Consider the following 27,711-nt stretch of genomic DNA (forward strand, 5'->3'; position numbering starts at 1 on the left):
AAACTAATTTTACGCTAAAAGGAAATTATCCTTAAAAAAATCTACATTGTTTTGGTTAGTCAAAAATAGCCCATAAAAGTATTTTTTATAAAAATATTTTTTAAAGATCTTACCGGGTTTGCAAAAAACACGGAGAAACATGTTGTCGATATAAGTTTTGACCTATTAATATATAAATTTGTTTTCTTTTATTTATATTGCGATAGTGTAGCTTAGGTATGATTCATGTGAGACATTGTTATTATTTTTGGCATTTCAATAGTGAAAAGTATTGTCATAACTTTTATTTACTATGGGTTGTCATGCTCTTTTGACACCAAGACCAATCAAAACCTTAAATGAACAATTTTATTGCAAAGCAATGGTTTAACTTTTTTAGAGCTACGACTAATGCAAAAATTGTAACAAAAACAGAGCAGTGTGCTTAACTGAATGATACTTTAGATCTATAAAAACCCTGCTATTGTTTAATTTCTTTTCTTTCAAGCAAACAAACTTAAATATTTAAAAAAAATCCAATAACAATAACATTTTTCTGTGTTAAATTTACTGAAACGTAATTATTTCAAAATTTTTCTACATTTTGTGTAGTGTTATTAAACCGTTTTCACGATTCAATCAAAAACTGTAAATATAGTTTTTTTGTGAATTAAAGTTTAATGTTCGTAATAATTTTTTCGCTTCATCGTTGCGTTTTTATTAATATCATGTAAAATTTATTGGCACTACAAAAAAAATCGAATTAGTCAAACACTTGGGGTGGGTTTCCCCGACCCGCCGTGTGGCGTGGTCCGTAACAGTCGAAGCCACAGACCACCGACACAAGCGAAGAGTGGATGACGTCAGCGACGGGAACGTTAAATGACACAAGCGCGTATGGATATAATATATATTTAATTGGTTTCTGACTGTACCGCAGTAAAGGGCTCACAAATTTAACAAAATGGCACACCATGTACATCTCGTAAACAATATATATATATATATATGTCTATACAACAAATCTGCTCTGTAATATAGCTTCTCATTTTTTTTTGCTCTTTATCGTCGTAGACATTTTCTTTTATATAATTAAATAGATTTGCTCGCAGATCCTACAGTTACGATATAACGTAGTTCTCTGAAGGTGGTTTTTGTTTACATTCATAGAAAAGGCACTTCGAATCATTGTCTAACTAATTTCCCCGTATGTTTGCCGTCGTCGACTGTTGACCGGACGTCGACGCCCGCGCGCGCGGCCCTTAAAGGCCCGCGGAACAAAATCTCGTATCACAGGAGGCCAAACGACAAGCTACAAAGGTTCCCACTGTACGGTATTGTTAACGGAAAAAGCACGAGTGAGGTATATGACGTTACTTACGCGCGAAATTACATCGTCGTTTATATATAGTCGGTAGAGGTTTCAGGCGACGCGGGAGAGAGAAAGAGAGACGACGGCGGGTTAAAGAGACGCCCCCGAAACCCCCCTTGCACAGACCCAAAGCTCGGACCGCGTCCGCCGCACACTTTACCGTATCACAGCCAGGAATTCAACACGTAAAAGTAATATAAAACAAGAACTGTCGACTTCAAGCGGCTCCCCGTTACTACCGGGCCCCCTCGGCGGCGTCGCAAAAAAAGCATACCTATATCACACAATATTCTTTGAGACTGAGATCGAAGTGAGAGAGAGACACGGAGACACGCTCTCACAAGCTCCAAATTAAAAACCTTACCTAGACGATATTATCACCCTTTTAATACTCCTTATTATCGATTAATTACACGGCGCGACCCTAACCTCAAATCTTTACACGGGCTCTCGCCCATCGCGCGTTTCGCATTGACAACGCGCCGGCATCCCCCTAAAACTAACGCGTCCCGCCGAGACAACTATTGTCATGAAATCCAGAGTTTCGCCGCGATCGATCGCGCGTAATTTTCGCCTAACAACAACGACAGCACAGTTAAACGGTCGGGACAGGCGCTGACCGCGCGGCGTTCGCGCGCGCGCACCCCCTCGCGGCGATAATATCAATTATTCATATAAAAAGCGACACCTCGATACGATAGCGTGTACGTATCTACAAGGATAATGTTTTAAAACGACCGGCGCCATCAGTCGGCGCGGCGTTTCGGCGGCGACGCGTCCCCGTCGCCAATTTGGTCGGGCGCCGACCAGCGGCGTTTCCTCGCGCCCTCGTCGCCGTACGGGCCGCATTCGGCGACGGGATACTGCCTTGCGGTCATCGACGTCGTCGTCGCGGTCGTCACGACGGTGGCGCCCCCGCCCTGGGACGCGTTAGGCGTCTCTCTCGGCGTGAGAGAGACCAACACATCCCCCACGTGGAGCCGGTGCACTTTGAGCCCGTGACACTGGTGCGTGAGGTCGGGGTTGCAACTGGCCCATCCCTGGCCCATCACGAAGTACGGGTGCTCCGGGTTCGAGTTGACTTCGACCTGCAAAAGCGTGACGTCACTCGCGGTATTGTCTGTTCATAAATATAAGAAAGTGACCAATTGCTTTTTGAATGGAATTATCCAAGGGTGGTGATTAACATACAATGCAACAAGATTATTATCTAAAGTTTCGGAATTTAAATTCAGGTAAAATTGTGGTCCGTAATAGAAAATAATTTTATACCTACCTGTGTTTAATATTCTTAGTTTAAGTTTATTAATAATCATTCTTATGTCGTGTATAATACAGCGTGTGTTGAATCGTGTGCGAATTATGCAAAATATGTGTGAGTCTAGGAGATGCTCCCGCCCAAATGTAGAAAACACTATTCTATTGAGACTAAGAAAGTTATAAACAATGTTTATTTGACTCTCATTGAACGTGGTGCCTGCAGGCAAGCATCCTTAGTCTGTGATAATTATGCAAAAAATCTAGGGCATACAGTTTTAAGGCTTCCACCTTACCACTGTATATTTAATCACATTGAACATGTTTGGCACCAACTGAAATCTGCCATTCGTCGTAACAATGTTTTTCCCCGTGTTAACTCCAACCTGTTCGGCCATATTTCATTCTTACAGCTTGCCGGGGTCCCTCCTTAATTCAGATCAGTTAGTCACTTTCTTATATCTATGAACAGACTTTACCTATAAAATCGATTTTTGCGGCCCGGCGCAGGCCCCGTGGCCGTTCAAGGACACCGGAGCCGGTTCTGTCGTAGTACTACGAGCGTACGCATTCCGCGTCGGCGAGAGAGCGCCCGGGGCTTATTCGAAACGCTCGCCGAAAGACGAAAGAGAAATCCCTGGCGCCACCGTTACGTAAAAGCGCGATCATCCTCACCCGACCTTGATCCGGGCCGTTTTTTGTTTATGCGACGGAAAAACGCTCCGAATTTTACGCGAAAACCTCTTTTCGCGCAGCCCGATTCGATTAATTGACCATGACGTACGTCCGGTCGTTGCGGGCAACGTTGCCAAACCACCTGTTCGCAGCCTCAAATTATATATACATATCCCATTTGTATATACTTATTTATCATAATTTACGACCACAGTTCTTCGTGGCATTCTTTTTGTCGATTATTTCGTTCGATTTCATTTCATTGGCAAATTTAATTTTCCATTCCAACGCTATCGCTGTTACGTTGTCACAACAATTGAAAAAAACCCTGCCGCCGTTCTTTTTATCCACTAAATTTTTACTAGGATGTCAAGTTCGAAAGCGAAATGGCAAATGGCAACGCCGCGCGACCGGGTGTCACTTTGGGAACCGCAGTTCAAATTTTCAATGATTTTCCGAAGGGTTGACCGCCCTGGTTTTCGTTCGTTCTGTGACGGCGCTTTCTCATTGGTTGGCCCAATCACGCGAAGCCGACTGGTTTGAACTTCCCGTTTCTTGGACGTTTTTCGGCGTTTTTTCAGTGTTTTGCGACTTGGTGAAAGTTTATGAGTACCGGTGCGATCTTTCCACTTGTAACTAAACAAAACGCGGCGGTTTGCGTGAACGTGGGTTGGAGGACCGGGCAATATAGCTTGAATTTACGGAAAAACAACGGTAAAGATGTGAGGTAGGCGTTAATTAGTATACCACTTTGTAGGTGTTCGTATTGGACATGAAACAAGTCAAAGTGTTTTGTCGAAAATTAAAACCTAACCTAAAAATTGTTGCGATTGTGGTGTCATTTAAGGCCAAACGTGAAATGCGGAATACTTTTATTTTGGACGCTGCTGCTTGTTATAAACTATAGTCGGTGCGATTTGTGACGGCATAGGCGGCAATAAAATGTTTGTTCATCTTGCTTCCGCTTGAAAACATTTCACACTGAGCCTGCACTAATTTTATGCCATTGAAAATACTAGGATGATATCGTGCGTTATCCATATTCATTAAAGACGGCTCTTCGAGTTTCGGCGGCGGTTTTTCAAAAATATGACCCCGTTTTGTAATTTGTACCGTGCGTTCAATTTATCTTAATTGGCTGCGACTTTTTGTTTTTAGAGATTTTAGGATTTTAGGATTTCTTAATTGATTGCCTCTGAAATCCTTTGCCGAACTTCCACGACATTATTACAAGGAGTTGTGGGCGCGTGGTTTTCAAAAAATTATTATTCTCATTATGTATATTTAAAAAATCCAAACCTTTTTAGCATTTAATTCTATACCATTTCCTGCAATTTTTTTTGTCAGCATTTTATGTATCCGTTTTGAAGGAGCTTGGCGCTCCGGATACCTGCGGTGTTGCAACAAATGGAACCGAAAATATAGAAGATTTATGTTGTGCAAGTTAAAAATTTTCTTAACATGGAATATCCGAGGGGTTGGGAAAGAAGAAAAGAGATTGGCATTTTTCGTCTCGTTATTTACAAAAATACGATGTGGGTTTATATGTCAGAAAATTGATAGTGTTTTGGAAAAAAACTTTGCTACCAAACCTACATTTTCTTTCTTTTTTTTTTTTTCGTTTACCTTGATATCTCTAAAAACACAGCCGATTAAAATGTTATCAAGATAAATTGAACCCACGGTCCGTGGGAAATGTTAAATGTTAAACGTACCTGAGCCTTCCGGTCGTCGTACGTCAGCGTGATGACGACGCCGGTCCCGCCCCTCTCCTCGATCCTGACCACGGTGCTCTCGGCCAGCCTGAGGGCGGGACTCTTCTCTGCCGACTGCACGAAATCCTCGGTCCTCATGTCCTCGACCTTCCTGAATTCGCCGCTAGCCAACTGGATGAGTTGGCCGCGGTTAAAGTTGCGCGCCGCCCCGTTGGGCGGCCTCTTGGGCGACCGGGGCGGCGATTGGGTCGCCTGCAGCCTCCTCCTGCCCTCCGGTACCTTCTGCAGGTCGAGGGGGGCGTCGGGTCGCGTCAGGAGGCGGTGCTTCATCGAGCCCTCCTTGCCCGACGGCACCTTGAAGCCGGCCAGCTGGGTGGGCGTGTTCTTCTCCCGCGGCGTCGTCTGATTGGTCTTGGCGACGCCGGAGGGCGGGCTGTAGGCGGCCGGTGGCGGCAGGAAGGTGGCGGTGCTGCTCGCGGTGGGCGTGCCCGGCGAGAACATGTCCTGGGGACTGAGGGGCGTCGGGGGGAAGCTCGGGGTGCGTATCATGTACGGCTGTTGGCATAACGTCGAGTAGGGGAAGCTGGAGTATTGCGGTCCGTGGGAGAATAACCGGTACGGGGAGTAAGGGGTGAGAGGTTCGTCCGGCTCGTCGACCTTGGCGAGGTTGACTGGGACGGCCGAAGAGGGCGGCGACGAATACTTGCCGGACGGCCGCGAGGGCGCGAGCCTCGTACCGTTGGGGTAGGTGGTCGCGGCGCCCGCTCCATTGTAGCCCCTGAAACGGAAGAACAATGGGTGGTCCCGCGGCGGCGGCGTGGGGCGGGAGTGGGGGGTTACCTCGCGGCTGACGGCAGCAGTTTGGGGGCGGGCCTGAGGAACACCTCGGGCGGCTGCTTGGGGGGGTTCCTCCAAGGTTCCGGGTAGGTCATGTATAGCAGTCTGCTCTCGATGCCTGCTGAAATCATCGGCTCACCGATCGACGCTGGCGTACCTTCTGCAACCAGGAATACGAGACTTGAAATCTGGTCTAGTTTATTAATCCCCACAATGGGTCGATGATAATAACCAACGCCATCAAAATCATTCTCGTAAGATATGGAAAGAACAATTCAGGGGCGGATTTTTAGGTTCTCCTCTGCACATTATTCTTTAGCGAAATAAATAAGAACTAAAAGTTGAGATTTTCACATGACAATTGTTTCGACAGCACCGCGTCTTTATCAAATGTAATATTTACAAACTACCTGCTACTATATACGAGGTTAGCGCCAAAATTTCCCGGCCTGACGTAGATGCAGCTCCAGTATCACGATAAAACGTTGTCTTCTCTTAAATATGATATCTTAGTAGGCTGCGAAAAAAAAAATTGTCTTGCGTCAAATATTTTTAATGGCCAGCATTTTAAACAAGATGTCTCCGAAAAAATGTCGCAAATAGCGCAAATTGAGTGTAGAGCAGTCATAAAGTTTTTGACAAAAGAAGGTTTAGCAACTAAAATTATTAGAACTGGTCGACCAGTGGCAGTCATAACGGAAGATATTGTTGCGATTGTGGAAGAGGTGGTATTGAGTGATCGACGTTTAAAGGGCAAGGAAATCTCAGAAATTACTAAGCTTTCTGATACAAGTTATTTACTTGGATGAAACCTGGTATGATACCTATGATACCACGGAAAAGGGTTGGGTTGACTCAACTGATAAGTGTAAAACAAACGCGCCATCAAAAAGAGGTAAAATAATAACTATTTTGCATGCCGGCTCTAAAGATGGTTGGATTTTTTTTCTCTGTCTGCGAAAAATATTAAAGATTCTTCTCTGGATTACCATAAAGACACTACCGCTGATTTATTTGAAAGTTGGTTTAAAAACAAACTAGTTCCAAACATTTCTCCTAATAGCGTCATTGTAATGGACATGGCAAGTTATCACAGTAGACAGTTGACTAAAACCCCTTGTTCTTGTGACACAAAAGCAACAATCCAAAACTACATCTATAATAACGACATTTATTTTCACGAAGATTATACCAAAAAGCAATTAAATGAGGTTCTACAAAGCTTGAACCTACAAAAGGAATACGTCTGTGATAATTATGCAAAAAATCTAGGGCATACAGTTTTAAGGCTTCCACCTTACCACTATATCTTTAATCCCATTGAACATGTTTGGCACCAACTGAAATCTGCCATTCATCCTCGTTAACTCTAATGCCGTCAAACTTATAGAAGCCGAAGTTTTTAATATCCCTCCACAAAGTTGGGCTTAATTCGTATCGGTTAGTCACTTTCTTATATCTATGAACACACTTTACCGCTTTAGTTAACTTTTGAAGTCATATATAAGATCTTTCCTTTACACATAAATTAGCGAGTTCTACGGTTTTATGTCATTTAGCAGTGATAATAATAAAATTTGTAAATGGAAGTGCAAACATATTTCCTGGATGTGACAAAAAAAAAATAGAATAGGTGGTGCATTAACGGGTTAAATCAATCCGCATTATCGACGCCGCACCGCAACGAACTTATCGTTTCATTCACTTCCGCGCGCGCGGAAATAATCGCTCGCAACGCCGCCCCTCGGCACGGACCGCAATCGCGGGCAAAATGGTCGTCGTATCGGGATGCGCCCGCCGTTGGGTAAGGTTAGGCGACATGCTCGACGACGGCAACCTTCGCCTTGTACTTGACGGGGCGACGTTGCCAAGTCGCGGCAACGATCGGAATAAACGACGCGGCGTATAGGGGGTTGCATACCTGGTAGGGAGCCGGAAGGCTGACGGGTACTTCGCGAGGCTGTCGCGTCGAAACTAAAGTGGTACCGGGTCGTGCTGGGAACCTGTCCGTCACTACGTCGCGTTACTACGGTCGGGTAGAGGGGCTCTGCGAGAGAATTCGTGGAAAGGCGGGCACGCGGGGCCGGTAATGGACCCTCTCGAGATAACAATGGGCCTTTCGGGAATTGTTTGGGTGTACCTTTTTTTGTGTAAATCTCGAAATGATGACCTGCGGCCGGACCGCTCGCCGCGCGTGGGTACAGTCGCGGCACCGACCGTAGGACCTCGCCAGATCATAGCATTTTTTTGTTTACGCGAATTGTTCAAGAATTTTTCGATTTTTTTTAATTTCACGAGAATACGTATTTTCCTTTTTTTGTAGCAATTACGATACATTTTAAAGACACAGAACATAGAACGCGCTTTTTGCAAGAAAATTTCTGTCGCGACCTGGTTTGTCCCCGATCTGTAAACTGTCGTTGTCGATTACGTCTAGAGTTGGTGGGTTGTCGAAATACACCAACGATCACATTATTAGTTCGCGACTGCACTTATATCTTTAGTTTACTCTTACTTACTTAGCTTACAGATACCAGAGAGTTAAAGTTTGTTCATAGATATAAGAAAGTGACTAACGGATACGAATGAAGGAAAGACCCGGGCAAGCTGTAAGAATGAAATATGGCCGAACAGGTCCGTACTTTGCTTAGAATTTAATTATTTGGGGTTTTGTTAGGAAAGATTATTCACATAATATATCAGTATCACTATCGCTATCATCGCCTGTTCTAATTATTATTTGTTCTATATTATTTGCAATATGGATATATGATTGTTCTGCTTTTTCTATATGTTTAACAGAATTTGCCCAACTTTGGGAAGGGATATTAAAAACTTCAGTTTCTATAAGCTTGAGGGCATTCGAGTTAACACGGGGAAAACATTGTTACGACGAATGGCAGATTTCAGTTGGTGCCAAACATGTTCAATGGGATTAAATATACAGTGGTAAGGTGGAAGCCTTAAAACTGTATGCCCTAGATTTTTTGCATAATTATCACAGACGTATTCCTTTTATAGGTTCAAGCTTTGTAGAACCTCAATTAATTGCTTTTTGGTATAATCTTCGTGAAAATAAATGTCGTTATTATACATATAGTTTTGGATTGTTGCTTTTGTGTCACATGAGGAAGGGGTTTCGGTCAACTGTCTACTGTGATAACTTGCATTGAAGTTTGTTTTTAAACCAACTTTGAAATAAATCAGCGGTTGTGTCTTCACAGTAATCCAGAGAAGAATCTTTAATATTTTTCGCAGACAGAGAAAGTCCATTTGGAATCCAACCATCTTTAGAGCCAGCATGCAAAATATTTATTCTTTTACCTCTTTTGCCCTTTGCCGGGGTATCATAAGTGTCGAACCAGGTTTCATCCAAGTAAATAATTGACCTTTGCTGCTCTCGGCAAATCCTAATTTTTTCTAGATATTCCAATAGCCATTTTCGAATTCTAAAAGATTCTATTAAAACTTGCCTTTTGTCAATTTTTTTAAATCTAAAACCCATGTGTTGAATACACTTCTATAAGGTAGTTCTGCCACATTTACCACCGGTTTCATCTTTTTCAAGCCTCCTAATTAAGATATCTAATGTAGACACGCTTTGTTCCTCGTATATCTGGTAAATTTTACGCCATATTATATCTTGACCACTTTCATCTACACTCGAGAAAATGTCAGCATCGCTTCTTTTTTTCCTCGCTGAAATGGGATTTTTGAAAATTTTCCTTACAGTTGATGAGAGTCAAATAAACATTGTTTATAACTTAGTCTCAATTGAATACATTTGGGCGGGAGCATCTCCTGAGATACACTAGACTTGCACATATTTTGCATAATTCGCACACTATTCAACACACGCTGTATTACAGACGAAATAAGAATGATTACTAAGTAGTGTACCAAACCAAAGAATATTAAACACAGGTAGGTATAAAATTATTTTCTATTACGGACCACAATTTTACCTGAATTTAAATTCCGAAACTTTAGGTAATAATCTTGTTGCATTGTATGTTAATGTCCACCCTTGAATACTCCCATTCAAAAGCAATTGGTCACTTTCTTATATCTATGAACAGACCATACCCTCGACAATGTAAGTTCTGAATTTCTCCCTGTCTCATCAGGCGTACCGCAAGGTTCCGTCCTTGGACCTATATTATTCTTAATTTATATTTCTCATATTTACACATCGCTCAGCTATTTTACTCCATCGATCCTAAATTATTTGATATTGCTTCAATTTATATCAATTTCAATTTGCACAACGTATTTCTGGGCATGATCTTCAACTTAATGCTAATAAATGCGGTGTAATGTTCTTTTCTCCTAAATCTAACATTGTATCCCAAATGTATTTATTAGTTAACGGTAAAAACCTTGGTGTTACATTTGATTGTTGACTTAGATTAGATTTGTTGGTGAAAAAGTATTATATGGTTTTGCGCCATTTATACGGGCAGTTCACAGAAACTTTTAGCTTAATCACTTGTCTTTTCGGTTATGAAGTATGGTTTAGTCCTCTATTACCCATGTCTTGAGTATTAATAAATATTGATTTCACAAAAATTGAACTGAGGTGGCTTTTCCTTGATGAAAATCCATTTATCAAAACTAAAAGTTCAGATTTTCACCCCTACAGACTCTCACTGCCACGAGATCGTTTATCTTTGTTCCGCAGATCGTTTTCGTATAACGCTGTCGTAATTTTTAATAGTATACCCGATTTAATAAAATCACATTCAATTAGATTCTTTAAAAAACTCTTTCAGGTTGAGACTGCTAATTTCTAACTGTTTAAATAAACTTCTGTTGTTCCATATTACTATTACATTTATCTATTATACTATATTTAATTTATCAATGTATTTATGATTTCCTATTTAGTTTTCAATTTAAAAGACGTTAAGTGGAGTAGCTTTTGCTAGACTTCGCCTCATCATCAATCAATCATGGTCCGAACTTTTAACAACCATTATATACTCCTGGCTCTATCAAAATATACTGGTGCTCAACACAGACAACAAGAGCTACCAGTAGTAAATATCTAAGAATGACTATAATATAACTGAGGGCTGACACAGTAAAAAAACCAATACTGCTCAGTATTGTAAGTAAGGTAATAGTACGAGGCTAGCGCCAAAATTTCCCGACCTGACGTAGATGCAGCTCCAGTATCACGATAAAACTTTGTCTGTCTTTTGACAAAAGAGGGGTTAGCACCTAAAATTATTAAAGAAAGACTGGATGGTGTGTACGGCCAAAGTTCTCCTTCGTATTCTGTAGTGAAAGAATGGGCAAAACGTTTTCGAATGGGGCAGGAGTCCCTTGAAGATGATTCAAGAACTGGTCGACCAGTGGAGGCCATAACGGAAGATATTGTTGCGATTGTGGAAGAGGTGGCATTGAGTGATCGACGTTTAAAGGTCAAGGAAATCTCAGAAATTACTAAGCTTTCTGATACAGATGTTCGTCGAATCCTGCATGATCATTTAGGTATGCACAAGGTTAGTGCAAGATGGGTTCCTAGAAACCTTTCGGCTATTCAAAAACAACACCGTGTCGAGCCTTTTTCGGAACTCTTTGGGCCGGAACCGAACCCTGTGATAGAAACTATTGTGACGGGAAATGAAACTATGGTTGTCACTGTTTATTCTGGTTCACACGCGATTTTTATTTGTTTTAGAATACTTCCCGACCCCCCAGCCCCCAACTCTCAATAGGTTCCGTCATGGAGCAAAGCTGCATACGTGTGCCAAATATGAAGTCGACTGCTTCAAATTTCGGACACTTGTCGTGCTTCATAACAGTGTCCAAAAAACTGTCGAAAATCTCGAAAAAAAGATGGATACCGGCGTCGGATCAGGGCCATTTATTATAAGCTTATGTGCCTCATGGAGGGTTAAGAAGAGGCAAATTGTAATTTTGTAGCTCCAACGGTTCGAAAGTTATTCAGGAAAAACCAAAAGACGAGAACGGAGAACCGACGGACAAAAAAAATTTTTTTTTTTCGACGGTCATCATTTATTTCTGTACCAACGGCGATTCCCATAGGACCTACCGTTGTCGGGATGTAAAATTTTTATACGAGCGCAAATACTTTCGAAAAATTCGATTTTATCCGCGCACTGTATGGAGACGTGGCAACGCCGGCCCGGGCGGCGGTTGTACTCCGTAAAGGGGAGGCGGTCAGCGTGAGTTTGGGGCGGCCTGTGCGGGATGAATGGGCGCCGTCGTCCCGGCGACGGCGTCGCGCGAAGCTGAATCGATTTTGCTGCCAAGGATGCGGGGGCCGGGAAGGATTGACGCGGCGTTGCCGCTTTTCCCCGCGATTTGGACGCGTGCCGACCTACGCGGGGGCTTCGGGACGGAGAAACGTGGCAACGCCGCGCCCGCACGCCGACGGCAACGTCGCGAGTTCGTAACGACGTTCATTCATCAAACTCGCGGACGTACGAAACCTGGGACGTCGGATTTTAAATTTATCATTGAAAATGTACGCCGCTGATACTTCCCTGAGGTAGAGCGACTACAACTACTTGAATTTTTCTCATACTTTGCTTCGTTACGAGATAAATGAAAACTATCTAGCGTCAAAAACTCACCAGCAACGCGAACTGATGTCGAAAGTGATCTTCAAATGTTTCCCGTAAAATTGATTCGGCCGTTGGGGGAAGAAACACGATAAGTGTCCGAAATTTGAAGTCATCCACTTGAAATTTGACAGATACGAGGGCAGCGCCAAAATTTCCCGGTCAGGATATGAAAGAAACAAAGTAGAGTAGCAATTTTTTATTATTTTTCAATATAATCCCCCTTGACTTCAATACGCTAATTACATCTTTTATTAACAACTCAATTCCTTTAAAAATATATTTTCCTCTCTCAGCCTCTTTTAAGTCAACTTCGTCGTTAAACCGCCGTCCACGTAAGTCCTTTTTCAAATATCCAAACAAATAATAGTCGCTGGGGGCCATATCTGGACTATAGGGAGGATGATCTATCAGTTGGAACACACACTCTAAAATGGCAGCTTGTGCAACACCAGCAGTATGAACAGGTGCATTACCGTGCAAAAGACGCACGCCTCTGGTCAGTTTTCTCCAACGTTTTACACGTATGCAATCTCGAATTTATGTAAAAATATTTACCATTGAGAGTGGTATTAGTTTCTTTAAACTCTATCAAAAGAATTCCTTCACAATCCCAAAAGATCGTGACCATTACCTTTTTTGTTGACTGGCAGACTCTGAATTTTCTTGGAGGTGCTTCACTCTTACGACGCCACTCCATTGATTCTTTTTTCGATAGAGGGTCGTAATAGAGAACCATAGCTTCATCTCCCGTCACAATAGTTTCTATCACAGGGTTCGGTTCCGGCCCAAAGAGTTCCAAAAAAGACTCGACACGGCGTTGTTTTTGAATAGCCGAAAGGTTTTTAAGAACCCATCTTGCAGTAACCCTACGCATCCCTAAATGATCATGCAGGATTCGACGAACACTTGTTTCAGAAAGCTTAGTAATTTCTGAGATTTCCTTGACCATTAATCACTCAATACCACCTCTTCCACAATCCCAACAATATCTTCCGTTATGACCTCCACTGGTCGACCAGTTCTTGAATCATCTTCAAGGGACTCCTGCTCCATTCGAAAACGTTTTGCCCATTTTTTCACTACAGAATACGAAGGAGAACTTGGGCCGTACACACCATCCAGCATTTCTTTAATAATTTTAGGTGCTAACCCTTCTCTTGTCAAAAACTTTATGACTGCTCTATACTCAATTTGCGTTATGTGCGACATTTTTCCGGACACGTCTTGTTTAAAATGCTGTCGATAAAAAACTATTTGACGCCGCACTTCAATGTTTTTTTCGCAGCCTACTAAGATATATATAGCTTAGCTCCGGGTTCTTAAAAACCTTTCGGCTATTGAAAAACAACGCCGTGTCGAGTGTGCGCGATCTTTTTTGGAACTCTGTGGGTCGGAACCGAAGCCCGCAATAGAAACTGTTGTGACGGGAGATGAAACTATGGTCCTCTATTATGAGCCTCTATCGAAAAAAGGATCAATGGAGTTTCGTCGTAAGGGTCAAGCACCTCCAAGAAAATTCAGAGTCTGCCAGTCAACAAAAAAGGTGATGGCCACGATCTTTTGGGATTGTGAAGGAATTCTTTTGATAGATTTTAAAGAAACTAGTACCACTGAAAGAATATTTTTTTAAAGGGATTGAGCTGTTAATAGAGAGATGTAATAAGCGTATTGAAGTTAAGGGGGATTATATTGAAAAACAATAAAAAATTGTTACTCCACTTTGTTTCTTTCATATTCAGGAATGGAAATTTTGGCGCTGCCCACGTGTCAGGGTGATTTTCGATTACGGTTAATTCTTTTACCGGTCTTGAAGGAAAACGACACTTTGGCATATAGATATCCTCTAGGAACTTGGTCCAACTCTTAAAGGTGAACCGACCTTCACAAGAAATAACTTTAAAAGGGCTTGGTTTTGTTCCGGAATCCCTTAAAACTGCATTCCATTGAGGCAGTTCACCGTACGTCTTCGGTTTCACTAAACCCATATTTGTATCGCATTCGAGATACGGATGTTCACGAACAGGAAAAACCATTTTGATTGTGTTAAGTCTTTTAACAAAATGAAGAATTTAATCTAACGGTAGAAACACATTTATTTATATATATATATATATATATATATATATATATATATATATATATATATATATATATATATATATATATATATATATATATATATATATATATATACAGGGTTTTTCACTTAAAACTCCGCACGCCAATAAGTCCAAAACGAAAAGAAATATTTAATTTATGTAAAAAGTAGTCAAAGTGTGGGGTCAAGTAGATATTTCCTAAAGTTTAAAAAAATTCGACGCCTGCAAAGAGCTGGGCGTCGCGACGCGTCGAAAAATTATTCGATTGCAGAGACTTTGGAAATACGCGCATACAAAAGTACATGTTATTTAAAAACTTTTTTGTTATTTACTCAAACTTATTTACTTTACCCGTTTCTAAGTTATACCGATTTAAAGTAAACATTTCTTGATTAATAAAAAATGTGATTAACGCTTATTTTTACAAGGATGCCATGAATGTTAGTTTCTATGGCAACCATTGTTATCGCAGTTGTTTTAAGTGCAATTACAAACGTAAGTTGTTATTGCTGTATCAAAAAATTGTCACATTTTGTCACAAGAAATATCCAAATTTGTTCGGTTTAAAAAAAACTAAGAATTATTATGTGAAAATGGTGCAATTTAGCAATGAGGGAAAAGTAGACATGTTACTGGTGTTTGGAGAATGCAGATGCAATTGTAGAGAAGCAAAAAGAGTTTACGCACGGCGTTATCCGCATAGAAGAGTCCCCGATGCAAAAACCTTTTCAAGTTTATGTAAAAACTTAAGAGAATATGGCAGCTTCATAAAACCTAAAAGAGATAGGAACAGGACGGCTACAAATGATGAAAATACTGCTGCTGTAATTCAGCAGGTCGATAATAACCCCAAGATATCCCTGTCAGAGATAAAAAAAAAATGCCGGTGTTACCATAAGTTCTTCGTGGAGAATTCTACATAGAATCTCTTTGCACCCGTACAAAAGTAAACTAGTTCATAAACTAGAACCAGGCGATTATGCTAGAAGAATGTATTTCTTAGCGACATTGTCCGATGTGTATAGCCAAGATGCAAATTTTCTCTCGAAAATTTTATGGAGCGACGAAAGTCGATTTCAAAATAATGGAATCGTTAATAGACACAACTGTCGTTTTTGGTCCGAAAACCATCCTCGTTGGATTACAGAAAGAAGTAACCAACGAATTTTTAGTATCAATGTTTGGTGCGGCATATTAAATGGATTCCTCATTGGACCTTACTTTTAAGAAGGAACTTTAAATGCAGATCGCTATTTAAGATTTCTTCAAACTACACTTCCGGAACTATTAGAAGAAGTGCCTCTTGACACTAGAATGAATATGTGGCTACAGCAGGATGGAGCGCCCGCACATAATGCCCAAATAGTAACGAGGTATTTGAACCGAGAATATCCCAATAGATGGTTTGGTACTAACGGACCGGTAAGGTGGCCGGCGAGGTCCCCGGACATTACACCACCAGATTATTTTCTTTGGGGCTACCAAAAAAACGTTATCTATGAAGAACCTATCGAAGATATGGCCGATCTCATTAACAAAATTAGTGCAGCGTGTGCCGCTATCACAAGAAGGACTCTCCTACAAGTGACCCAAGCTCATCTGTTAAAAGTTTTTGATAGTTGTGTTCGAGCAGATGGACATAATTTTGAACAAAATTTTTGAAATGTCTTATTATGTAGTTAATTGCAATAATAATTTTGGTTATTAACTTGTAGGTATTTTACTGTTTTTTCATTTATTTATCATGTTATCAGAACTAAATCGATAAAAAATAATAAATAAAATCATACTAAAATAGTTGAAATCTATTGTTTGTAATTGCACTTAAAACAACTGCGATAACAATGGTTGCCATAGAAACTAACATTCATGGCATCCTTGTAAAAATAAGCGTTAATCACATTTTTTATTAATCAAGAAATGTTTACTTTAAATCGGTATAACTTAGAAACGGGTAAAGTAAATAAGTTTGAGTAAATAACAAAAAAGTTTTTAAATAACATGTACTTTTGTATGCGCGTATTTCCAAAGTCTCTGCAATCGAATAATTTTTCGACGCGTCGCGACGCCCATCTCTTTGCAGGCGTCGAATTTTTTAAACTTTAGGAAATATCTACTTGACCCCACACTTTGACTACTTTTTACATAAATTAAATATTTCTTTTCGTTTTGGACTTATTGGCGTGCGGAGTTTTAAGTGAAAAACCCTGTATATATATATATATATATATATATATATATATATATATATATATATATATATATATATATATATATATATATATATATATATATATACATACGCCGTTGCGTAAGCGCCAGACGTTGGCGTACAATTCGGATTCTGCGACCTTGGATTCGGGATCGGATGCAAATCGAGTAGCGACAGCCACGTTTAACGAGATGGCCGTGTTTGTCCAAATGTTCATTTGTCCAAATCGAATCGGGGCGTAGGAGGCTCGTTCAGGGCGGCGAGGCAGGGAGGTCGGCAAAGCGTTTCCGTGGAGAAAGAATTTCCCTCGATAGGGAATAATTACGAATTGTTTACATTACAATGTTTTTAAAATGTTAACCCGTATTATCCCAAGCAAAAAAAAAATACATTTTTGCTTTGAAATTATTTATTTTGTTGCACTTAAGAATACATTACGTGTGCCAAAAATAAAATAAAAACTCGAAACATACAAAAAATACTGGTGCGTAAACGAACCACTGGGAAAAAACATTAAATAATATTTTGGGCCACATAAGACGTAAAATATAATTTATACATCAATATACGAAAGAAAGTTCAAATTCTACATAAAACAACTAAAAGTAGCGCACCACTGGTAACACCCGGTTTCATTTTTGGTGATATTTTACAAAGTATGAAGTATGTAAATGCACATTACACTTATTGCAAACGTAAATCGTGTGGCTGTGGCAGATTCTACATCTCCTTCGGGCTTTATTAGCATGAACAATCATGAGGTGACCTTGATTGTCATAACGCGCTTCATCTATGGCACGTGCAAGATTTCTTTGAAATTTTCTTCAATGTAAGATTTAAAATCAAATCAATCACTTCCTCATCAAAAAACAAAAATATTTCAAAGCCTATTTTTTAGTTCCTCACGTGATCTAAATTCATCGGATATAGGTGTGTGAGTGTACTCAATCTGACCTTTCTTCCGTTTGACAGTAGGAGCAAGCCTGTCTTTTGCAGAAAGCATACGTCTTCTTTTGAATTCCAGGGTTTCATCATCTGATGAGTCCCATTCAGGTTCAGTAGTTGACGAATTACAGGACTGTTGAAGGACAGCTGTATTATTCGGTATATGCAACTCGAAAGTTTCAATTATATCAGTCGATTCCCCAAACCATGTTATCGTTCATATCTTCTTCGTCAGTCAAGGTATCCACGTCGGGTGGAATATAGACCACGTCAATATGTTCTGTAACTACAATACATAAGAATACGTAAATCCAAATAACACTTACGACTTTCATTGTTATTGTCCTCATCCATCACGATCTCCTCCATAGCCACCTCTAACTCCTTTTGAGTCAAATACCTCGGAAATGCCATATTTTACGAACTGTAACGTTCACTGCACAAGGCACAAACTAATACTAAAGAAGACGCTAATCGTTGGATGTTTATTCTACACGCGCTGACTTGTCTTGACTTGCAATAACAACGTTTTGTTTCACATATAAAACCAGTGGTGCATTCACGCACCAGTAAATATTTTCAAAAAATAAAGCATAATCAATATAGTATTTCCAATGTATGTTTCCGGCGATGTAATCTACATGCTATAGACTTAACAAAAATGGCAATACAAATCCAAAACATATTTTTTTACTACTTTGGATTTACTTGTAAATGTTTATGTACCGCTTTTGTTAACTTTTGAAGTCTTTTACACATAAATTAGCGATTTTTACGGTTTTATGTCATTTATAAGGTTGTTCGGAAAGTCATTTCGTTTTTTCCCGTCAGAGGACTTAATTACGTTTTTTCGAAACCAACTTCACACTTAAGCCACATAACCATTATATGTCTTGAGAGCTGATATTGCAAGGCTTGTGTGTGAAAAAGTTCTATTAATTCTACGCAGTAGTTTTTGGTTGGTGCCCTTTTAAATATGGAGAGCAATAAGCAGCATTTTCGCCATATTTTACTTTTTTACTTCAGAAAAGGTAAAAATGCTGTCCAAGCGAGAAAAAAATTGACGGATGTGTATGGAGAAGGCGTGTTAACAGTACGCCAGTGCCAGAACTGGTTTGCAAAATTTCGATCCGGCAATTTTGATGTCGAAGATGCACCACCACGGTCTGGAAGGCCGGTCGAAGCTGACAAAGATGCGATAAAGGCATTAGTTGATGCAAATCGGCGAATAACCACACGAGAGATCGGTGAGAGATTAAATTTGTCAAATTCGACTGTTTATGGCCATTTGAAAGGCATGGGCTTAACCTCGAAGCTCGATGTGTGGGTGCCCCATGTCCTTACGGAGCGAAATTTGTGTCGTCGCGTTGACGTGTGTGATTCGCTCCTCAAACGTCAAGAAAATGATCCATTTTTGAAGCGGATTATTACTGGGGACGAAAAATGGGTTGTATACAACAATGTTAAACGCAAGAGGTCATGGAGCGGAAAAGATGAACCGGATCAAAGCGTGTCAAAAGCCAACATTCACCAAAAAAAGGTGATGCTCTCCGTTTGGTGGGATGTCAAAGGAATCGTTTTTTTTTTGAGCTTTTGCCGGACAATACAACGATTAATTCAGAAGTCTATTGTCATCAACTGGACAAATTGAATGATTCACTTAAAGAGAAGAGGCCCGAATTAATCAACAGGAAGGGTGTAGTGTTCCACCAGGATAATGCGAGACCTCACACAAGTTTGGTCACTCGCCAAAAACTTTTACAGCTTGAATGGGACGTACTGCAACATCCACCATATTCTCCAGATCTGGCGCCTTCCGACTACTATTTGTTCCGGTCCCTGCAAAATTTTTTGGATGGCGAAACCTTTACCTCAAATGAAGATGTCAAAAACCACCTGAACCAGTTTTTTGCCAGCAAGGACCAAAACTTTGAGAGGGGAATTATGTTACTGCCAGAAAGATGGCAAAAGGTGTTGGACCAGAATGGCCAATATATAATTTAATAAAATATTTATTCATTATACCAAAACTGTCTTTCATGTTCCCCAAAAAAAACGAAATGACTTTCCGAACAACCCAATAGTAGTGATAATAACAAGATTTCTAAATGGAAGTGCAAAAATATTTCATGGATGTGACAAAAAAATCATAGAACGCACCACTGGGACAAAATGGGTTAATATTTACAGTGACTCAGCTTAAAAGGTACATTTGCATTTTAATCAAGTTCAAAAAGAATCAAGAATCCAAAAGTAAAAGTTACCTAAGTAGTTATCAGGATAACAAGTATGAAAAAATTGAAATTGCATTAAAATTTTAGAAAAGAACATCGCCCATTACTTAAAGATACCTATTTTAAAAGGTCGAATTGTAAAATCAAAATTCCTTAGGTGCCAATGAAATACATACCTACACCTTCATTGTAGTATGTTTAATAGAAGTTGTAAGTTTTTTTAACTTAAACAATAGCGTAAATTGTTCTTTATATCCCAATAACCTCTACTTTATTTTGTAAACTGTTAATTTTATTTTGTTTGCAAGTAATTAATTTACTATCTGAGCCGTGATTTTACACTTGTATTTTAACCTATCTCTTTGTTTGGGTAAATGTTTCGGCCGCTTTCGGGGTGTTCGTCGCCGGTGCCTCGCACATTGTAGAATTTCTGGTTTTCCGGCGTTTAACGCGTATTTTCGTGCATTTCCGACAGAAACCGACTTTTACGTTGACCGAATAGCCAAAAATAGGGATCCGTCCGCGCCAGACAACAATGCGCCGTTCACACGTTATACGCGCCGATTTATGGGCGAGATACTTCGGAACGTACTTTACCGCCAATTCGGCATTCTCGGCCGGTCGCCCATTGTTCCCGTTCAAGGACGAACGCGTCCGCCGCCGGCCTCCGATCGATGCCCGCCGTTTCATTCACGGACTCGCGTCGCCCGCCCCGTTGCGTATTTCGCGTGGGGCCGGCGTCGTCGAAGCCCCGGAAAGGATCACGGCAAACACTCATCGGGCGCCTGGACGCCTAACCGGCTCCGCCACGCCGCATTTTTCGCTCCGCATTCCGGCCGGTCCGACCGGTCGTAGGCGCGACGTACGCGGTAGCCGTTCGCGCCAGAGCGAGAACGATGTATGGCGGCGGACGTGCGACAGACGACCGGGCTCCTCGATAACGGAGATAAACCGCGAATGTGACAGGGCTGACGTCACCGCAGCGATCGACCACTGCCGTCTATGTCAAACATATGCCGTCGCGGATAGAGAAGGCGGCGGCGTTCGTTTTCGGCGACACGTAGGCGAACGTCGTCGCCGCTTACCTTGCGGATTCGAGTGTATCCATGGGCATGCAAAACCACGTCCCGCGAGACCCGACAACAACGGCACGGTACCACGGATTGGTTGCGACGCGTGCGAGCGTCTGCTCCGCCGCGCGGTTCTCCACTGACTGCCCGACGACGACGACGACGACAACGACGGAAACGAAAGTTCAGAGTCGATCGGCGCGCGCCTTCCACGCGCGAGTCGGCGCCTACTTGTTGCTCTCTCCTCGCGGAAAGCGAAAATTCGGGCGGCGAGGGGTCGCGGGTTTTTCACGTGGCTTCCACCGAGACGACGTCCCCCAGGTGCGAGATGCCTTCTTCTCGTCTCTTCGCCGAGGGGTTTCTCCACCAGGTCCCGGACACGTAAGTGTCAACGAGAGCGGAGCGAGCGATAATCCTAAACGCGAACTGTCCCGTGACCCCCCACAGAGACATCCGCCAGGTGCAAGGTGGGTTCTTCCCCCAGAAACCGGTTTAATGCGCCTTTTGCGACGCGCGCTTCGCGATTTCGGACGTCGTCTTCGTCGATGGGTTTCTCCACCAGGTCCCGGACGTCATCTTCGGGCGGTGGGCGAAGTCGATTTCGAGGGTGATCGATCCCGGAGTGAGGCGAAGGTCGGGCGCGGGCGCGGGCTAGTTGCCGGGACAATAGCTCGCCCCGGAAAGATCTTCCCGAGTTATTTCTAGAAACCCCGGGGTGGGGGGCGGGCACGTGCGTTCGCCGAAACGTCCCCGAAGTGACCCAGCTCGAGTTCGATGCGCGCCAGGCAGCTGCCGGTTTAAACGTTTTTAATTGAGGCCCGGATGGCCTATTAACTAACGGCGACACGTGGGTCGTTAAAAAATGTAAAACTGTCGCCCGTACGGACGGAATAAAACGCTTAATTGGCGACGACGCGCCGCCGCTGCGCGCCGCCAAGTCGCATCCGCAACCTTTTTTGGGAAGAATCAACGCTGACGGGTACCGGGCCCCCGCCTCCGACGGTATCGCGGCCTTGAACTTTCCTCGGAACGCGATCCGAGGGATTTCGCGGCAAATATTGATCGCGCGGCACCGTCGTCGTCGTCGTCGTCGTCGTCGGGGTGGCAATTTTGTTAATTCTGTTTACCAACAACTGTAAACCCGCTGCAAACATTATGCGGGTCTCTCACTTCTAAAATGTTAACAAATCTAACGGAAATCATATACGGAAAACCGCGCTTAAAGCCTGTTCATAGATATAAGAAAGTGATTAACTGATACGAATTAAGGAAAGACCCGGGCAAGCTGTAAGAATGAAATATGGCCGAACAGGTCCGTACTTTGCTTAGAATTTAATTATTTGGGGTTTTGTTAGGAAAGATACTAAACAATGTTTATTTATTTATGTATGTATTTATGTTTAAATCTAAAATAAAATTACAAATTATTTTTATTACCACTTAAATTACTTAAAATTATTCACATAATATATCAGTATCACTATCGCTATCATCGCCTGTTCTAATTATTATTTGTTCTATATTATTTGCAATATGGATATACGATTGTTCTGCTTTTTCTATATGTTTAACAGAATTTGCCCATCTTTGTGGAGGGGCGTTAAAAACTTCGGTTTCTATAAGTTTGAGGACATTGGAGTTAACACGGGGAGAAACATTGTTACGACGAATGGCAGATTTCAGTTGGTGCCAAACGTGTTCAATGGGATTAAAGATATAGTGGTAAGGTGGAAGCCTTAAAACTGTATGCCATAGATTTTTTTGCTTTTCGCTTCGAAATTTAACGAGTTTTATCTGGCGTCATTTTGTAAAAAACACCAGTTTCGTCAGCAGCGTACTTTTCTGCTAGTTTTCACCACGTTTTGACCAGTGACGTTTCTGTCGACATCACGGGCTTGGTCACTTATCTGTCCATAATTTGTACCGAAGCCTTGAAATCGATAATGTCAAGCTGTTCAGCAAATTTTTCTGCTTTTAGTTTTACGATACTGCACTTTTTACAGGGCTGCACTTATGGCGCTGAAGTCAGTGCGTATGCGCTTCTTGTTGATAAAGGAGTGCAAAGGGGTACTGAGGAGGGTGGCTGAGGAGAGGAAGGTCACGTTGGTCTCCTGGTTGGAGGGCTCCTCGCATAGGCATATAGGGCCAGAGCCCCGCTTGGGGATCGGCCCGTGTGTGAGGCGGGGAGCTCTCAAAGCCGGGGCGAGAGACCGGGCCGCGGGGGGCTGAAGAGTTGCTCCGGGAATGAGGCAGGCGAGGCTTATGATGGATGGGCCCGCCCTCCCTCGGACCAGGGAGCTGCTTAGACTGACCAGGAGGGAGTGTAGAGCACTAACAGGGGCCTACACAGGACATTGCAGGCTTAGGAGGCATCTTTGCTTGCTAGGCATTGGAGACGGCCCGGAGTGTAGGTGGTGCATGGAAGGGGAGGAGACCCCGTATCATCTGCTCACCGAGTGCCCTGCCTTGACATGGGCAAGATTGGGAGTCTTCGGAACGGCCCTGATCGATCCGGACTCAGTGCACGGTATTGGGCTAAAGGAGTTGCTGACCTTCTACAGGAGGGGCGGCATTCTGGACGCCCTCTAGAGCGGCCTGGGGGCACAACGGGCCCATCTGGTGGCCTAAGTGCTTGGACGCCCGCGAGGGCGCCCCCCTTTAATACCAATACCCTCTTTTTGATGGCGCGTTTGTTTTGCACTTATCAGTTGAGTCAACCCAGCCGTTTTCCGGGGTATCATAAGTGTCGAACCGGGTTTCATCCAATAATTGGCCTTTGTTGTTCTCTGTAAATCCTATTTTTTTCTAAATATTCCAGTCGCCATTTCCGAATCCTAAAAGACTCCATTAAAACTTGCCTTTTGTCAATTTTTTTAAATCTAAAACCCATGTGTTGAATACACTTCCATAAGGTAGTTCTGCCACATTTAACACCGGTTTCATCTTTTTCAAGCCTCCTAATAAAGATATCTAATGTAGGCAAGCTTTGTTCCTCGTATAACTGATAAATCTTACGCCGTATTATATCTTGACCACTTTCATCTACACTCATCACATCGCTTCGTTTTTTCCTCTCTGAAATGGGATTATTCACAATTTTCCGTACAGTTGATGTTGGAATTTTCATCAATGTGGCCGTTTCTTCTAAAGATGCTTGCTTGCTGGCACCACGTTCAATGAGAGTCAAATAAACATTGTTTATAACTTCCTTAGTCTCAATAGAATAGTGTTTTCTACATTTGGGCGGGAGCATCTCCTGAGATAAGTGTATCTCGGACTCGCACATATTTTGCATAATTCGCACACGATTCAACACACGCTGCATTACACACGAAATAAGAATGATTACTACTAAGTAGTATACCAAACCAAAGAATATTAAACACAGGTAGATATAAAATTATTTTCTATTACGGACCACAATTTTACCTGAATTTAAATTCCGAAACTTTAGGTAATAATCTTATTGCATTGTATGTTAATGACGACCCTTGGATAATCCCATTTAAAAGCAATTGACTACTTTCTTATATCTATGAACAGATCATACCTAGGTGAAAGAGAATAAAAATAAGTAAAAGCGAAAAACAACGTAAACAATCGCGGTAATCGATTTTTGTCGTTCGATATCGTTCCGATCGAATTTTGAGCCGGCAAGGGACGGAATTGCTCGCCGCTTCCGAGACGGCAACGTCGCAGAGGACAATGGATCCGAAAATTCCGGCGCGGTTAGTTTTTCTCCCGCGAGGCATTCCACCGCCGTTGGAATTTTCCCGTCTACAAAACCGCACCGAATTCTTCGATTTTTATCGACGGCTCGCGTGAAGAAGAACCCGTTCCGACGCGGCGGTGCCGTCTCGTACCCCCTCCGCGTTTGGCGCGGAGCGCTCCGGGTCGCGGCGTCGGAGAAGTCGTCACTCGTTACGGCCCCCTTGTTTTCGCAGCTGCCGTCCGTCGCGTACGGCTGCCAAACGCGCGCGTGTTGCGTAACGAGCGGCCCTCCGGGCGATTTAGGCGAACGCGAGGAGTGCCCGTGTGTGTGTGTGTGTGTGTGGCAGTTTCGCGCGTGCCTTTTGGCACCGGTCTACAGTTATTTTTACGCGGTCGCGTATTTACGCGCTCCAGAGGTCGTTGGGCCCTCCGCGAATACCTGCGGCACGCGCGTCGACGAACTTAACGCTTCGGAGATGGCGAATGCGACACCGTCCCCGTCGCCGATCGCGGAATTTTTTATATCCACGTGCACCAGGTGGTCGCCCGCCCGGATTAAACATCACCGAGTCGACGGAAATGGCGAATGCGGCACCATTCCCGTCGGCGATCGCGCGATTTTTTTATATCCAGGCGATCCAAGTGGTCGCTCGCCCTAATTGCAGATAATTAAGCTAGAGCTTCGGAGATGGTGATTTCGGCACCATCCCCAACGCCGTTCGCGGGATTTTTTTATATCCAGGTGCACCAGGTGGTCGCCCGCACGGATTCCACATTACCGAGCGGGAGCTTCGGAGATGGCGATTTCGGCACCATCCCCGTCGCCGATTGCGGGATTTTTTATGTCCAGGTCGCAAATGGGGCACCTTCCCCGTCGCCGATCGTACAATTATCGCTTTAGAAACGTGGGGCTCGAAGACCCGCGGCCGCCGCCAAACGTTCTCGCGGCGGAATCGCTGACGTCACCGTTGTTACTATGCGTGGCCGGCGGACGCGCGCCGACCCGTCCGCGGGCGGCGTCGCGGTCGCCTCCGGACTCACCTGAAATCGGCCGCCCCGAGGTCGTGGTGTGGACGTCGTGGTCGTCGTCGCGGCGGACACAAAAATCACGCGAAACTGTGGTTCGAACGTCGTCAATCCGGCAGCGCCGCGTCTCGACTGAGAGGTCCGTGCGTGCGTACGTTCGGCCTACTACGACCCGCGGGTGGGGATTACTATGAGCAGCGGACCGAATCGAGGCGGACTCCGCGCGCCTCTGCGTCGCGCCGATTACTCGTCAGGTCGACTCGGGTAAGAAAGTTCAAGCCCGGCGTAGGAGAGCCCGTCCGCGTAGTAGTAGGCCGAGAAAATTACGGCGTCGCCCGTCTCTTTCTATCACTGCGTCGAACGCCTGTTCGGCTTCAATGAATTCCGGTAGCGGCCAACATGGCGCGGCGTTCGGGTCCGCGTCGGGCGTTCTCGGTGACGCGCGGGACGGGCGGCGAGCGGCCAGAACCCGCGGGAACCAAAATCTTCGAAGTCAAGGTCGCGGCTATTTTTAGACGCCCGGCAACGCCGAAAACATTCCGCATCGATTGATTTTGTTTTCGTCCGTCGCGGGGTGGAAAACGCGACGGAAACGAGCATCGAGAGTGACACTGTCACTCGAAGCGGAAACGTAATTCTCTGTCGCTTTGCGAGGCGGACAATGGCGCTCGCTGACGATTCAATTGGCCCCGATTACGAGCCCCATTGTACTCCAATGTACCGGACGAAAACAAGCCTCGGTGCGTGCGAACTCTCGCCGCCATTTTGGCCGCTAATTAAGGCGACGCGGCCCGGCGAGCACGTTCCCGCACGCGCGCAGGATGTGACTCACTTTTCGCCGACGATCGCAATCGCGTAAATAACGACGACGGGCTCGCCGCACAAAGGCGACTGAAATATTTACGGGACGCTGAATTCCCAAAAACGGTCACCTGTTGCGCCTGACGGATTCTCTCGAGTGGGCCTAACAAAAGGGGCCGTTAAATCGTCCGGGGGACTGGCGCCGGCATTGACAATGGGCGAACAATGGGACAATTCGGACGTCGAGGGATGCCCGTCTCCGCATTGTACCTCGAATTCCTTCACGTTACGAGTTCCATCGTTATTTACCGACGTCGGCGCGAAGCGCCGCCTCGAGTGTGAGTCGAGAGATGGCGCCACGGTAACGAATAATCGCGTCGCTTCATCTGGTGTTATAAACAAACTAAAATTAACAAAAATAGGTATCTTTGAATAATGGGCTGTTCTTTTCTAAAATTTTAATGCGATTTCAATTTTTTCGTACTTGTTATCCCGATAACTACTTAGGGAACTTTTACTTTTTGATTTGATTTGATTGATTGATCCAAAGTGTTATATTTGACAACCGTATCCTCAAAATAGTCGCAGCTGATGTATTGGAAAAAGATATTGATAAATCATATTGCTTATTGAATAAATTTAAAAATCATCAATAATTATAGCTGTGAGAAGAATTGGGCACACGGTTTTATTAACCTTTCATGATCGCCGTATGCGATTTTCCGAGTAAAAGGTATCTAAATACAATTTTACTATGGCCGCAATGAGAACCTTTAATCCGTTTGGCTCTTTGATTAATTAAAATGCAACTGAACCTTTTAAGCTGAGTCACTGTAAATATTAACAGATGTATTTTAAAAACATTGTAATGTAAACAAATCGTAATTATTCTCTATCGAGGAAAATTCTTTATCCGAACGCACCGATACGATTTGGACAAATGAACATTTGAACAAATTTACAGTTATCTTGTGCAAAACCGTGCAGGAAGCAAAATTTTCGGCGATTAAGACGCCGCCAGGGAGATTCGGTACTAAAATTCCACGCGAAAATCGTTTACAAATAGAAACGTGGCTAGAAAGTGCCTCGCCTCTGGCTAAACGAGAGATTCAATAGCATTACGCGTTGCACTGCAATCTACCGACGTCGGCGCGAAGCGCCGCCTCGATTGACGGCCGATAG

General features: G+C 43.2%; 1 protein-coding gene across 6 annotated transcripts; it reads right to left on the reverse strand.

Moving 5' to 3' along the window:
• Positions 1-881: 881 nt before the first annotated feature.
• Positions 882-26,516, reverse strand: LOC132707307 (ataxin-1). 6 transcript variants are annotated; one of them, XR_009619727.1, is made up of 5 exons: positions 21,007-21,153; positions 5,839-5,995; positions 4,999-5,776; positions 1,361-2,439; positions 882-1,291 (listed from the first exon to the last, which is right to left on the reverse strand). XR_009619727.1 is itself a non-coding variant. In XM_060679104.1 (5 exons), exons 3-5 carry the CDS (start codon positions 5,964-5,966, stop codon positions 2,098-2,100), a joined length of 1,248 nt encoding a protein of 415 aa, XP_060535087.1. In that variant the 5' UTR covers positions 5,967-5,995; positions 6,243-6,352; positions 25,744-26,516; the 3' UTR covers positions 882-2,097. The 6 variants fall into 6 exon arrangements, 5 of the variants coding, with proteins under 5 accessions (XP_060535087.1, XP_060535086.1, XP_060535085.1 ...); XM_060679104.1 differs by lacking the exon at positions 21,007-21,153 and adding exons at positions 6,243-6,352; positions 25,744-26,516 and having other exon boundaries at positions 882-2,439; XM_060679103.1 differs by adding an exon at positions 6,246-6,352 and having other exon boundaries at positions 882-2,439; positions 21,007-21,120.
• Between the last annotated feature and the right edge of the window lie 1,195 nt (positions 26,517-27,711).

Source organism: Cylas formicarius, unplaced genomic scaffold (assembly GCF_029955315.1).
Source record: "Cylas formicarius isolate icCylForm1 unplaced genomic scaffold, icCylForm1.1 PGA_scaffold_9__14_contigs__length_23061073, whole genome shotgun sequence".
In the NCBI taxonomy this organism is placed as follows: domain Eukaryota; kingdom Metazoa; phylum Arthropoda; class Insecta; order Coleoptera; family Brentidae; genus Cylas; species Cylas formicarius.

Excerpts from the sequence above, each read along its gene's own strand:
- LOC132707307 (XM_060679104.1), bottom strand. The coding sequence starts at position 5,966 with ATGATTTCAGCAGGCATCGAGAGCAGACTGCTATACATGACCTACCCG. Across the intron at positions 5,777-5,838 it reads CTGCTGCCGTCAGCCGCGAG|GGGCTACAATGGAGCGGGCG; the intron begins GTAACCCCCCAC and ends CTTCCGTTTCAG. Across the intron at positions 2,440-4,998 it reads ACGACGACCGGAAGGCTCAG|GTCGAAGTCAACTCGAACCC; the intron begins GTACGTTTAACA and ends ACGCTTTTGCAG.